Genomic DNA, 15,835 nt, shown 5'->3' with positions numbered 1-15,835 from the left:
AACCCCTCTATAGTAGAGATATTAAACATGAAAGTTATATCTGAAGATGAGACATTTTTCTATGGACTGACAGGAACATGATACCGAGGGAAATCAGATGAAACAGCAAAGACAGCACTTTAATGAAGAATCCTTTAACCACCAAGGGATAAATGAAATAGTTTAATGGGCCATTTTAAGGCATGAATAGATTCTTCCGAGAGAAGCATTAATAATTACTTCAGAAATAACAATCCTATTAGCTTTGTCTGGAGCCTTAGCAAAGAAAGAAAAGAGTCAACAGGAAAGAATAAAGAAATGATTGACCTCTGATCTTACAACTCCACTTTTGCACAAAAACCTATTTGTGGAGCTACGAGAAGGTAAGAAAGTTGAAAAATAATAAATAAGAACTCCTAGGAGAGAAAGCAGAATTCCTAACGTGATTGGGCTGGAAGACAAGGTATCAAGAGCCTCACTACATTCAAACTTATCTGGGTTGCCAGAAAAACTCACTGAGCTCATTCTACAACTATGACAGGGACTTCCCCAGCCTGTTGCTTTAAACCAAAAAGGTCTTCAGAAGAGTTTTAACACAATCAGTTGCAATCAAGAACATAATATTATCTTCTAAAGAGAATGGCAGAACAGATAGTATTTTATGCACACTGTCATCCAAGATCAGAGGCAGCATTTCATGATCTCAACGTAATATGGATTTAATGACATCTTCAGAAATTATCTTGTGATTCCACCAAGAAAAATTAAATTAAGTTTGAAAGTAAGGCCAAATAAAAATGAAAATACATCCATCCTTTCATTAATTGATCAGAACTCTGGCAACAGCAGTCCTTCTCTCTTCCCTTTCCTTCGCTTTTCGTAGCCAGTCAATAAGCCCAGTTAGTTGGTTGCCTCCTTTATAAATGGTTTGGCATCTGCCCCTTCTTTTTCTACTCTAGTTATCTCATGCCCAAATTGTTAGAACAGCTGTGTCCTAACTGGTTTCCCAGCCTCCAGTTTCCTCTCTAGTCTGCCTCACATACTGCCACCAGATAAATCTTCCCCTAAAGCTTCTTCATGAAATTACCACACTGAAATCTCTGGCTTCCTATTCTCAACAGAACAGTCTCAACTCATTAGTCAAAAAATCAGAAAATACTGCAATTTTACTTCAGTCTAACTTTCTAACCTTATCTCTCACTGAATATTTCAAATTACTCTATAGCTGGACTATTTTGCTTCCTATCTCCTAAAATACTACATTCATTTCTGTCATTCTGCATTTGGTCACATCATTTCCCTTGCCTAAAAGGCTTTCCTCTGCCCCTTCTATCCATCCTTCAAATTACTGCTTGAGTCCAACATTCTCTCAGAAGCATTTCTGATCCAGATCACATGGCTTCTCTCTTCTTTGATCCTATGGGACTAAATGAGTGGCTGGCACATAATAAGTGTGCTACAAATATCATGTATGATTATTTTAGCCCTCTTTATAGTCTCACTTGATATTTACCACAAATAGCTTATATATTAATCAATTTTTAAAATAAGATGGCATAGTATTTTATTTTTTAAACCCACATTCCCTGAAGACATTGGCTCATATTTATTTACATTTCTCGATAATGTCTAATACAAAGCAAGCAATGAATACAAATAACTGTCAACTCAGTTGATCAACTAAACATGTTTGCTTTTATCATGTAATGAAATGTAGAATGTAAAACTTCAGTACTAAGTAAAGATATCCAGTAACATCTCTTACTTTATTATCTATAAAATGTTTTCAAGAAATAAACTGCATATTTAGAATTCAAGTTAATTTAGTTTGAATTAAGTTATTCTACTTAAGTTATTCTATTTCATATACATGGGTGAGAAAGGTACAATAAGGAGAAACACTGAAATAATGTTCAGTTGTAGAAAATCTCATTCATTTATTTTGGAAGCAAAGTTCTTCATATTTGTCTGATGAACTTACTTTTGTTTTAATCGGATATAGGAGGTTGATAAATTGTTCCATGCTTCAGCATTCTGAAATAATAGAAAATTCAGTTAATTAGCTATTCTCATTTAGGTAAAATTATTGCTGAACCAAAAGTACAACACACTTTCACAGTCCAATATATACTCTTTAAAACCACAATTTTCAAGAAAGTATGTTTAAAGGTATATGGCAAAATTAAATTTAAATGGACTTTTATAATTTAGAAAAAGTTTTAAAAAATCAAGCAATATAACTATTAGTGTACTAATTAGCAATTCAGTTAAGATTTTATTTTCAAATGTGGATGTACAAAATAGTTAAGATAATTTACAACATACTCTATATAGTACTACATAGATTTATTACAAAAAAAGGCAATGCAGTATACTGTTTTTTCCTATCTTAAAAGATTTTGTCATTATACCAACATCCTTCCTCACTGGATGGGGGCAAAAAAAAAGAATCTGTTCTCCAGTGTTACTACCTAGCATTTCATCCATCAAATATATTCCTCTACCTATTCCTATACACAATGACAAAAATAAAACTGTTATATAATTTTTTTAAAATCAGTTTAATTGGGTTGAATTTATATAAATGTTGATTCTAACAAGAATGATAGAAATTATATATTTCTCTTTGTTCCACTTTTCATCTAATATAGTAAATATAGTTCTCAAGTCCCACACATATGATTCAAAAATTAAATGGCAGTGAACCTCCACTTCTAGACGTGGCAGAATTAGTAACTTCTTGAAGTCTGGCAAAGAACAACTACTAGAGAGCTATGAGCTGAATGGAGATTTTGGAGGTCACACTGTGCTAGAAGCTATTCAAGTTCCAAACCAGCCAAAGTCAAGAGTTCTTATTGATTGCCCATAGCATCAAGTTCAATCCTAAAGAAGTTATACCTTAAGAAAAGGTTATTAGAAGGCTGGGTGCAGTAGTTCACATCTGTAATCCCAGCACTTTGGGAGGCTAAGATGGGAGGATCACTTGAGGCCAGGGGTTTGAGACTAGCCTGGTAAAAAGAGTGAAGCCCCATCTCTCTCTATATATATGTATATATATTTTAAAAAGTGTTATAAGAAAATAACAACTTCAGACCCACTTTAACAAAGATTAAAAACAAGTTGATTTATGAGTGATTTAACTGAATACCAAAATAAACCTCGATCCTGCTTAAGAGGACAGAATAAAACCAGGAAACCCAACAACATAGTATTCACAATGTGTAGAATATAATTTTTTAAAAAAATGGTGGACATGGAAAGCAGAAAAATTTCCTCCATAACCAAAGGAAAAAAATCAGTTAATAGAAACAGTATCAGAAATGAAAGCGATGTTGAAATAAGTATAGGATTTCAAAATAGTTATCATAAACATGTTCAAAGAGTTAAAGGAAAATATGAACATAATGAGAGAATGTTTGGGGTACTCTTAGCAGAGACATTAAACCTGTAAAAGAATCAAATGAAAGCAGCCTGACTACTGGAACTGCTTGCTGTAACCTGAAATCAGTTTTATCTGTAGTTTCTGAGATAATCCGCTGAAACTCTGGGGCTAATTTTGCCCTCCACCATCCCTCATCAATGGAAGCTTGCCAGCTCCCCAAACCCTTACTGTAAATGCCAATGAACCTCTCAAAGAGCAATTTGTAACATTTCTCCTTTTTATAAAACTTCTAACCTGCTCTTTGTTATACAGACATATCAAAGACTAGCCGGCAAGCATTTATATGCCCCAGATTGTAATTATTTCTTCTCAAATAAAACATTAAATTTAGATCTTTTATATAGAAAATTTTAAGGAGTCCAATTAAAAAAAAAAAACACAAAAAACTACTAGAAGTAATAAATGAGTTCAACAAGGTTGCAGAATATAATTAATATATAAAAATCAATTGTGTTTCTGTAAACTAACAATAGGCAATCCAAAAATAAAATTAAGACCAGGCACAGTGGCTCACATCTGTAATCCCATCACTTTGGAAGGCTGACGGGGGCAGATCACCTGAGGTCAGGAGTTCAAGATCAGCCTAGTCAACATGGTGAAACTTAACCTCTACTAAAAATACAAAAATCAGTTAGGCATGGTGCTGCACACTGCTACTCAGGAGGCTGAGGCAGGAGAATTGCTTGAACCTGAGAGGGGGAGGTTGCAGTAAGTCGAGATTACACCAGTGTACACCAGCCTGCGCAAAAGAGCAAGACTGTCTCAAAAAAATAAAAGATAAAGTTAAGAAAATAATTCCATTTATAATAGCATGAGAAAGGATAACTTAACAAAAGAGGTGTAGAGTTTATACTCTGAAAACTATAAATATTGAACGACATATAGAAAAATAGAAAGACATTCCACACTCATGGATCAAAAGACTTCCTATTATTAAGATGGCAATACTCCCCTTATTCACCTGCAGATTAAATACAAGGCCTTTTGGGATGCCAAAAAAGGCATACCAACTGCTTTTTTGGTAGAAATTTACAAAGCTAAAATCCCATAGGAAAATTCAAGGAACATTGAATAGCCAAAACTATCCTGAAAACAAAGAATAAAGTTGGAATACTCACACCATTTTCAAAACTTACTATAAAGCTTTTGTAAACAAGAGAATGGCATATGCACAGACATATAGTCAATGAAAGGTACTTGATGGTACATCAGCAGTCAATTGATTTTGACTACTTTCATTTAAGTAAATTGATTTTTGACCATTTATATGAAATGTTGAGAACAGGTGAATCTATAGAAACAAAATGCATGTTAGTGTTTGCCTAAGGCTGAAGGGGAGGGTGTTTGGAGAGAAATACAGAATACAGAATGACAACTAATCAAGTGACGAGACTATCAATAGGGAAATAAGTCTTTTCAACAAAGTTTTGAGACAACTAGATACCAATACGTAAAAGAATGAAGTTGACCCCTTCCTTATATCATAAATAAAATTAACTTAAAATGGTCCCTAGACCTCAATGTAAGAGTTAAAAGTATAAAACTCTTAGTAGAAAAGACAGGAGTACATCTTTGTGACCTTGAATTTGGCAATGGATTCTTAGACACTGTACCGAAAGTATAAGCAACAAGAGAAGAAACAGGTAAGTTGGACCTCATCAAGATTTGACTTCTATGCTTCAAAGTGCACTATCAATAGAAAAAAAAAAAAAAGTAACAGAATGGGAGAAAATATTTGCAAATCATATATATCTGATAAGGGACTTGTAGCTAGAATATAGAAAGACTCTTACAACTCAATGATAAAAAGATACACAACTCAATTTTACAAATGGGTAAAGGATGTGAATTCCCCCAAAGAGGATACACAAATGGCCAAGAAGCATGTGGAAAGATGCTCAACATCATTAGCCATCCAATACACGCAAATCAAATCACAATAAGATGCCACTCACTAGGACAGCTATAATAAAAAAGACACTCTTGTCTGTCACCCAGGCTGGAGTGCAGTGGTGTGCTCTCTGCTCACGGCAACTTCCACCTCCCAGGTTCAAGTGATTCTCCTGCCTAAGCCTCCTGAGTAGCTGGGACTCCAGGTGTGCACCATCACACCCAGCTAATTTTTGTAATTTTAGTAGAGATGGGGTTTCACCATGTTGGCCAGGCTGGTCTCAAACTCCTGGCCTCAAGTGATGGCCTCCCAGAGTGTTGGGATTACAGGCATGAGCCACCACACCTGGCCTAAAATGATACTTTGGAAAACAGTCTGAAGATCCTCAAAATTCTGAACATGGAGCCACCATATGATCCAGCAACTCTACTATTGGGTACATAACCAAGAAAAATGGAAACATATGTTAGTCCCAAACTTATAAGCAAATGTTTATAATAGTGATATTTATAATAGCCAAAATGTGAAAACAATCCAAATGTCTACCAAATGATGAATGGATAAATAACAAATGATATACCCACACAATGGAACATTATTTGGTCATAAAAAGGAACAAAGTATTGAAGCATGCTATAACATGAATGAATTTTGAAAACATTAATCTAAGAAAGAAGCCAGTCAGAAAAGCCCACATAATGCATGAATCTATTTATATGAAATGCTGAGAATAGGTAATTCTATAGAGACAAAATGCACATTAGTGTTTGCCTAAGGCTGAAGAGGAGGGTGTTTGGAGAGAAATAGAGAATGACAACTAATGGGTACAGGGGGTTCTTTCTTTTTCTTTGCTTTTCTTTCTTTCTTTCTTTTTTTTTGAGAGGGAGTCTTGCTCTGTTGCCCAGGCTGGAGTGCAGTGGTACAATCTCAGCTCACTAAAGCCTCCACCTCCTGGGTTTAAGAGATTCTCTTGCCTCAGTCTCTGGAGTAGCTTGGATTACAGGCATCTGCCACCATGCCCAGGTAATTTTTGTATTTTTAGTAGAGACAGGGTTTCACAATGTTGGCCAGTCGGCTCCTGATCTCCACACCTCAAGTGATCCACCTGCCTCGGCCTCCCAAAGTGCTGGGATAACAGGCATGGGCCAACACACACAGCCACAGGGGTTTCTTTTCAGGTTAATAAAAATGATCTAAAGCGAATTGTAGTAAGTGGTTGCACAATTCCAAATGTATTAAAATCATTGAATTGCATATATTAAATAGGTGAATTATATGGTATGTGAATTATTATCTCATAAAGCTATCAAATATAAAGACTTCATGACTAAAACACCAAAAGCAATGGCAACAAAAGCCAGAATAGACAAATAGGATCTAATTAAACTTAAGAGCTTCTGCACAGCAAAAGAAAAAATCATTAGAGTGAATCCGCAACCAACAGAATGTGAAAAATGTTTGCAAGCTACCCATCTGACAAAGGACTAATATCCAGAGTCTACAAAGAACTAAAACAAATATACAAGGAAAAAACAAACAACCCCATCAAACAGTGGGCAAAACATATGAACAGACACTTTTCAAAAGAAGATATTTATGTGGCCAACAAACATATGAAAAAATGCTCATCATCACTGGTCATTAGAGAAATGCAAATCAAAACCACACTGAGATACCATCTTGCACCAATTGAAATGGCAATCATTAAAAAATCTGGAGATAACAGAGGCTGGAGAGAATGTGGAGAAATAGGAACACTTTTACACTGTTGGTGGGAGTGTAAATTAGTTCAACCATTGTGAAGACAGTGTGATGGCTCCTCAAGGATCTAGAAATAGAAATATCATTTGATCTAGCAACCCCATTAATGGGTATATACCTAAAGGATTATTATAAAGACACATGTACACGTATGTTCACTGCGGCACTGTTTACAATAGTATAGACTTGGAACCAACCCAAATGCCCATCAAAGATAGACTGGATAAAGAAAATGTGGCACATATACACCATGGAATACTATGCAGCCATAAAAAAGGATGAGTTCATGTCCTTTGCAGGGATGTGGATGAACAACCATCATTCTCAGCAAACTGACACAAGAACAGAAAACCAAACACTGCATGTTCTTGCTCATAAGTGGGGTCTGTTGAGGGGTGGGAGCCTAGAAGAGGGATAGCAAGGAGTGGGGAGATTGGTGAGGGATAACATTAGGAGAAATACCTAATGTAGGTGATGGGGGGATGGAGGCAGCAAACCACTATGGCATGTGTATACCTACGTAACAGTCCTGCAAGATCGGTACATGTACCCCAGAACTTAAAGTAAAAAAAAAAAGAATAAAAAATTAAAAAAGACTCCACCCTAAAATAACTTTCTAGTAATGCAATTAACATAGGCAGGACAGATTAGTGAATGACAAATATACATGATACTTTGCTATATATTCAGTGAAGTATATTTTTAACAAGAAAATTATTTTATCAAAATTATTTTCTAAATGAATCCAAGAAGAATGTCACTTTCCTCCAACACAAAAGGAATTGCTGTTCTGATGCATACAGTACAATTCCAGTAACTTAGAGAGTAAAGAGCCATGGTAAGGAGAGAAGATCAAACAAACTTACATCGGGTTCTAGAGTCACACAGCGCTGAAATGCCTTTGCTGAACCTCGATAGTCTTCCAAGGCCAAATAGGCACAGCCGAGAGAAAACCATACCCCGAGCTGCAAAGACCAAAAGACAAAGTCATTCAAACACATAGAAATATTTACAGAATGTAACACGGAAGTTATTAAGATACTATCAACAAACACTCCTAGAAAGAATGCAGAGCTATATAATAAATATTTGCCTTATATTTAGTTTAAATGTAGAATATTTAGCAATGGAGGTAAATTTTTCCATATAATTTTCAATGCTAACGCTGAAAGCATGTGCAATATTATTGCATATGTTTCTCTGAGAAAGTCCATACATTGTGTTAACCAAACTCCTTACCGGGCATGCTGGCCCTCTTTATCTGTGGGTTCCACAACTGTGGGTTCAACTGGCTGCAGAGTAAAAATGTTGGAGGAAAAAAAACTGGATGGTTCTGTCTCTACTGAACAAGTACAAACATTTTTTCTTGTCATTATTCCCTAAACAATAAAAATTACATAGAGTTTGCACTGTGTTAGGTACCGTAAATAATCAAGAGATGACTGAAAGTATATAGGAGGATGTATGTAAGTTATATGCAAATACTACAGCATTTTATACAAGAGCCTTGAGCATCATGGATTTTGGTATCTGTTGGGGGAAGGGGGGAGCCTGGAAGCAATCCCCACGCATTCTGAGGGACGACCATATACAAAGTATCAGCAGATTCACAACTGATGCATGTATTACAAACTCAGAAGGAGAAATTTCTGTTTTCATCTACAAAATTAGACCACAAGGACTTCTGCAGCTTAACCAAGAGTCAAACTGCCCTAGCATATATCTGCTTAGACATCCCTGAAAATAATTTAGAAGAAGGAGGCTCAGAATCTGGATCAAATAGTTACTCAAAATGTAAAGCATGACTTAAGTCAATTAGATTTGTAAACATTGAGATTCAGAAGACAGATAAATTAGGAGGTAGCTATTCAAATTACAAAAAAAAAATATATAAAAACCTGTACAAGATAGGGTTTCCTTAAAATTCAATAGCCCCTTTCAAAGGGAGATAAAACTAACAAAAATTCAGCGAGGCATGGTGACTCACGCCTGTAATCCAGCACTTTTGGAGGCCAAAGTGACCAGATTACTTGAGATCAGGAGTTCAAAGCCAGCCTGAAAAACATAGTGAAACCCCATCTCAACTAAAAATATAAAAATTAGCTGGACATGGTGGTGTGTGCTGCGCCTATAATCCTATCTATTTGGGAGGCTGAGGCAGGAGAATCGCTTCAACCTGGGAGGCGGAGGTTGCAGTGGGCTGAGATTGAGCCACTGCACTTCAGCCTGGGCAAAAGAATGAGACTCCATCTTAAAAAACAAAACAAAAACCCTAACAAAAATTCAATGGAATTAGTCAGAAATGCAGCTATTATGAGTTGTTTTCCTCTCAGACAGTCAGCAAAGCCCACTTTATAAAAAGACTGAAATCTCGTTTCTTACTGACTTCCAGAAAGGCACGGAGCCAGCTGTCAGATTTGCTTGAACAGCTTATGGTAGGGAAGAAAACGAGGTGCTCTGTTATCTGTCCACAGAGGCAGAGTAGAAGGCTGCCTCGACATCAGTCCTCCTTCAGCCATTCCCACAAAACTTGTTCCATATGGCCAGCAGAGGCCGGAAAGTTCTTTAAGCAGATGAAGATTTTTAGCCAGTAATTAGAGATAAGGCTCAGAAGCAAACGGCCTTGATCCGTTTAACACTTTGCCATGAGTTCACAAGAGGCTATCAATAACTGCTATCAGGAACCTTTACGGAGAACAGATTTTGTTAGAGGGACAGGTAATGGCTGAGAAGAGGATGGATATACGTCTGGTGGTGCGGGGAGAAGCAGAGGTACTAGGTCGAAACTAAGAGGTAGAAGCTCACTTTTCTGAATCATGGGATTTTCAACAACTTAAAACTGACCTCAACACTTTGCTTTCATCAGGTTTTTCAGAGAATTAAATGAAAAGAGCTTCAATGCACCAAACCACACTTGTTAAACATGAGACATTCTGAGAGAACCTAAAGTCTGATGCTAACATATAAAACAAGCTCTCTAAATCAAGTAGAAAGTTTCAAAATCTGTGTATTACATTGCATCAGTGTTAAGGTGCACTTTTTCCCCCCAGCATTTAACATTTCTGAAATAGAGATGCATCTTAAAAACCAATAGCTTGGGCCGGGCGCGGTGGCTCACGCCTGTAATCCCAGCACTTCGGGAGGCCGAGGCGGGTAGATCATGAGGTCAACAGATCGAGACCATCCTGGTCAACAAGGTGAAACCCCATCTCTACTAAAAATGCAAAAATTAGCTGGGCATGGTGGCACGTGCCTGTAATCCCAGCTACTCGGGAAGCTGAGGCAGGAGAATTGCCTGAACCCGGGAGGCGGAGGTTGCGGTGAGCCGAGATCATTGCACTCCAGCCTGGGTGACAAGAGCGAAACTCCGTCTCAAAAAAAAAAAAAAAAAAAAAAAACAACCAATAGTTTGTTAGAGGTTTCTCAGCAACATTTTTTTTTTTCTATACAAAGTGGTACTTAAAGGTATTTCTGACAACTGATGGTGTCGTGGATACAATGAATTACGGTAGCAAGTTTATTTGGAATAAAGGATTCCTATTTTGAGATTAAATCAAGAACAATGAGAACTGACCTCAAGGTCCTCAAAATGCATGTGCCCTACTTGTTTTCTGTATTAGCAAAGAACAAATACTATTTCCCAAGTATTGTTATAAAAACTACATGTTAAATTCAAAATCTAAATAAAGACTTCATTTTTCAATCCATCTGAGAAGATTTACAAAGGCTGCAAATGTACAAAATTAGCAATTACCTTCTAGCTCTAAAACAGACTGGTGATGAGATTATCATTTATTTTTAATTTTTAAAACTACCAAAAAAGTTTCGTAACCAGTGTCTTTAAAACCAAAACAAATTTAATGAAAATCAGACAGATGACTTAATTTAACATAAAGTATTATGGTTCTCTTTTCTTCTTACTCTTGGTTATTTTTGCAGTGTTTTAATAACCTGCATTTGAAGGGACAACCCTAGACTCGTTAGCTGCTAAGTTTTATCTATTGATAACATGAAGGCAGTTGAGCTTTGCACATGGTGGTGTTCTTTGAAATCGTCAATGGCTTTTTTTTTTTTTTTGAGGTTTTCAGAATTTGGGGGACTATGGAGAATATTTGGTACCTCTTTTACTTTTTTTTTTTTTTTTTTAACTGTTACTTAAACTGCTATCACCAATAGTGACTGGCATCTCAGTTCAGAGTGGTCATACTCTTAAGAACAGAACATCATAAAAGAAAACAAAATCAAAAGAAGCCTCAAAAAACCTATCCTGATTCCTCAGAACAGAGTTGTGTATATTTGAGTACAAAAATCTCTAACTTCTAGTTCAGTGCCATCAGATAAAAATATCATATACTAGTAGCCTTATTATATTTTTTAGTAGTTACATTTCAAAAAGTAAAAGGAAGATGGTTCACACCTGTAATCCCTGCACTTTGGGAGGCTGAGGTGGGCAGATCACCTGAGGTCAGCAGTTCAAGACCAGTCTGGCCAAAATGGTGAAACCCTGTCTCTACTAAAAATACAAAAAAATTAGCCAGATGTGTTGGCATGCATCTATAATCCCAGCTACTCAGGAGGCTGAGGCAGGAGAATCATTTGAACTGGGAGGCAGAGGTTGCAGTGAGCCTTAATAGTGCCACTGCACTCTGGCCTGGGCTGCAAAGTGAGACTCCAGCTCAAAGGAAAGGTGTAATTTATTTTAATAACATTTAACTCTACATATCCAATATGCGATTACTTTAATATGTTATTACTATACAAAGTTATTGAGATATTTTATATCTACTTTTTCACACCAAGTCTTTGAAATTTGATGTGAATTCAACACTTACAGCATGGATAAATTTCGACTAGTCACATTTCAAGTGCCCATTGTTACACATGGCTAGTGGCTACCATATTAACACAGTTACACTATTTCTCTGAAACACTGACAGAAGCCCTGGAATACCTTGCATCCTTCCCTTTCTTCTCCAATAAAAAACTAGCTCCTCTGGCTCATACCCTCCCTTGAGCTTCTTTCATTTACTACGCTTATTCCTGGTCCTCTCTTTACAATAACAACCAAAATAATTAGCTCTTAATGAGCAGCTCCTATGTGTGCCAAGCACTAATATAATGAGCTTTCCACACATTACTCATGCGTTCCTCACACCCACCCGACAAGGTGGTTAATCTTACTCTCCTAAGAGAGACAACCAAGAATCAAAGTCAGTCACAGGCAGAGGGGAGGTTTGACCCAGTCAGTGTGACTCCAAAGACCCTGTCCTCTCTGTGTGGCCACACTGCCTCCCACAACACCATTCTGCCCATACACAAGCCACGATTTATGGCAATACCATCCTTCTCACCAATAAATAGAAAGGGGGAAAACAGGGCAGTTAACGCGCACTGGGAGAACCCCAAAGACAATTCTTTAAGAACCAGGAGCCTATCTCTTCCCCCAAAAGGCTCTCCTGATTGGGCTTGTCAGGTGGACAAAAGAAGACATAGAAAAATGGGTGACCAAAGGACAGGGCAAGAATGAAGTGAGATAATCACCTGATAGAGAGGTGGTAGTTGAGATTTCTGCAGGGCAAACTGTGAAGGCAAGCTGGCTATAGGCAGGCAATGACCTTTATAAGCTGACTGTCTAGTGTTTCTCTCTCAGGGAGCCAATACAGAACACAAAAGCAAGCCAACGTTTTATTTTGAATATGATGATACCTGTACTTAAAGAATGATTTTAAATTATTTTTTAAATAATTAACAAAGAACTCAAAGGGTTGAGAGCATGATTTCTCTGAACTTCCCTCACAAAGCCCCCCTAGAGTGTGATAGAGGAGAAAGATGACTGGGATTCAGGTGGTTCTAAGTAACTGTTACCACCCTGGCTATGTCACTTAACCTCTGAGTCTCAGTTCCCAAAGTGTGAAATAAGCAGGGGTGAACTAGGCTAAAATTCCTAAGTTCTTCAGGGGCCCAGATTCTGGAAACACAGAGGGGACACGGTTTGAAGGTACACTATTGCCATCTAGTGGCATAATAAGGACATTGACAATAGACTGGAATACAGAAGTGTTTCAATTCATGCTAGGGTTATGTTCTGATAAATCCATCATAAATTGAAAATTTTGTTAAGTCAAAAATGCATTAAATTCGCTCCATCTGCTGAATCTAATACCTTCGTGTAGCATACCATAAACATGCTCAGAACACTTATATCAGACAACAGATGGACAAAATCATCTAGCAGAAAGCCTATTTTATTTTTAAAAAGTGTGAAATATCTCATGGAATTTATTGAATGCTATACTGGAAGTTATCAACAGAATAGATGTATGGGTACTCTAAGCATAGTTTCTACTGAATCATTTTTGCACCATCATAAAGTCAAAAAGTTGTTAAGTGGAACTATCATAAGTTGGGGATTGTCTGGTATTTAGAACTAGCAGTGTTGAAGAAACAGAAGGAAATCAATTCAATTCGAGACCTTAGGAATCAATTCAAAAGAGACCTAGAGGGAAATGAGGCCTACAAAGGAAATAACTGGCTTAAAGGCACACAATGGTTCCTCAATCCAAGTGTGAAATATGTGTGCTGTAGAGTGACTGCAATACTTATTAAATCTTAATAATTAAAATAAAAATTAAAGTTTGCTACCCTGAGAGCTATTGAAGACTAAGCACCACTAGACAATGGACACAGATAACTTTCAAACATAAAAAGTTAATTTTTACAAAAGTATTTAAGGCACATCTGCAATAGGTACCACGTATGAGCCTACTACTCAAACTCCTTTCCTCCTGAAAGTTTTCACATAATCAATAATCAGTATTCACACTTTTTGCTGATTTCTCTCAGAGGATCAAATGTTTTGAATTTTTCTGTCATGTATAATAAAGGTTAATGTAGAACAATCTAATCCCAAAGCCACATCACACTCTCCATTCTTTCTGTATCCCTGCCTCATTTCTACGACCCCAGAAGCAGATGAGTTGTTGAACGTGGTATCATTAAACAGGAAACGACCGAAGCAAAATTTAGGAGTGACATCAACGATGTCTGATAGTAGCTTTTCTAGAGTGATGCTTGATGCTCATTTTTTTTTCCTAATGTGCATTGCCAACTCTTTAATAACCAAGTTTCTCATTTACTAAATTCTAGGTTCTTCTTCCATGAGGAAATACAAGTTTTAACCTGCCAGCTTCCTGATCTCTCCAAAGAGATTTCTTTTATTTCTTCTATTTCAGCGTCATCCCTTAAAATAAAGGATCAACTAAATTTGTTTTGTTTTGTTTTGTTTTTTTAGACAGAGCCTCGCTCTATAGCCCAGGCTGGAGTGCAGTGGCATGATCTCGGCTCACTACAACCTCCACCTCCTGGGTTCTGGTTCAAGTAATTTTCCTGCCTCAGCCTCCCGAGTAGCTGGGATTACACGCCCAGATAATTTTTGTATTTTTAGTAGAGACAGGGTTTCATCATGTTGACCAGGATGGTCTCCATCTCCTGACCTCATAACCTGTCCGCCTTGGCCTCTCAAAGTGCTGGAATTAAAGGCGTGAGTTGCCACGCCAAGTCAGATCAACTAAATTTTATACATATTTTTTATTTTACTCTAGGCTATTAATTATTGAATACCCTCCTTTTAATTCTTGGTCTAGATTTGGCTACCACTGGTCTTTATATTTGCCTAGTCTTTTCAAGTAATTCACAATGCAAGGTAACATAGGTGTTTATATGTTATCTGCATGTGAGATTCTCCTGTTAGATATATCTCCCTAATTTTAGGCTACAGATAATGGGGCAACAATGGTTTTCTACACTGCAAAAGGCAGAAAAGAAAAGAACCATTATGTAACATCTATTACTGTGTACTTACTATGGGCCAGGAAATATGTTAGACACCTAACAAATATTGGCCCTAATTTTGCCCAACAGCAAATCCAGGTAGAGATTATACACTCCATTATTTAGAAGCTCAGAAAGATGAAGAGACTTGCCTTTGTTATCCTCCTTGGGATTACCAGAATTTGAAATCGGGTCTATGGTAGCAAAGCTTTCAGCCTCCTCACTATGCATCAGTCACAGCTACAGCCCAAATGTTACCACAGTGCTCACATTTCTTGGCAGTTATGCAAGTTACACCTTAAGAGTTTCCTTCTGTACTGCTTACCAATATGAGAAAGGAAGAATAAAAAGGAAAGAATGTCTTTTTTCATTACATATTATTTTCACATGTTCATCCTGTCCTCTCTACTGGAATGTGAGTTCCAACCTCGAGTCTTCCTACCACAAATAATATAAGTTCAAAACAGAAACTATATAAATCCATTTCAAATAAAAATATTTTATCCTTTCAAAAGCTAAAATGAATGAAAAAGTTAAATCAAGGAAGGGCAGTATGTACAAACCGCCAGGATGATTAAAATGCCAGAGTACTTGATCATAAGAAGTCTGGTCTAATACATATTAATGGCCTTGGAAAGGCTGGCTCGGTTAAATCCCTGTTCTCAAAAAGAGTACTCACTAACATGTGCTGGATGGTCCCAAAACATCAATCTTATAACCTCACTTCGTTTCTGATGAAAGCCCCGATGGCGCTTCATTAAAGGATGAAAAAAGTTCAAACCTGACAGCCTGGTATTCAGGGCTTCCTATAACTTGATCTCAATCAAATCTGCCATTACTTCCTAGCATATGATGATATCCTCAAAGGCAAAATCATGACAAGGTTAAGAGCGAGAGCTCTGGGATCAGAAAGCTCAGGTTGAAAGCCCAAC

The 15,835-nt window shown here is 37.0% G+C and overlaps 1 protein-coding gene across 1 annotated transcript in view; it reads right to left on the bottom strand.

Annotated features, from left to right (window-relative positions):
* TTC27 (tetratricopeptide repeat domain 27) overlaps window positions 1–15,835 on the bottom strand; it is a 197,595-nt gene that overhangs the window by 40,198 nt on the left and 141,562 nt on the right. Inside the window, exons 14-15 of the mRNA XM_003926820.2 lie at window positions 7,940–8,038; window positions 1,961–2,013 (exon numbers count right to left, since the gene is read on the bottom strand). Coding sequence (XP_003926869.1) covers window positions 1,961–2,013; window positions 7,940–8,038 — 152 coding nt within the window. The remainder of the gene's footprint in view (window positions 1–1,960; window positions 2,014–7,939; window positions 8,039–15,835) is intronic.

This window comes from Saimiri boliviensis, chromosome 1, assembly GCF_048565385.1.
Source record: "Saimiri boliviensis isolate mSaiBol1 chromosome 1, mSaiBol1.pri, whole genome shotgun sequence".
NCBI lineage: Eukaryota > Metazoa > Chordata > Mammalia > Primates > Cebidae > Saimiri > Saimiri boliviensis.
This window is presented reverse-complemented; position numbering and strand designations above follow the sequence as displayed.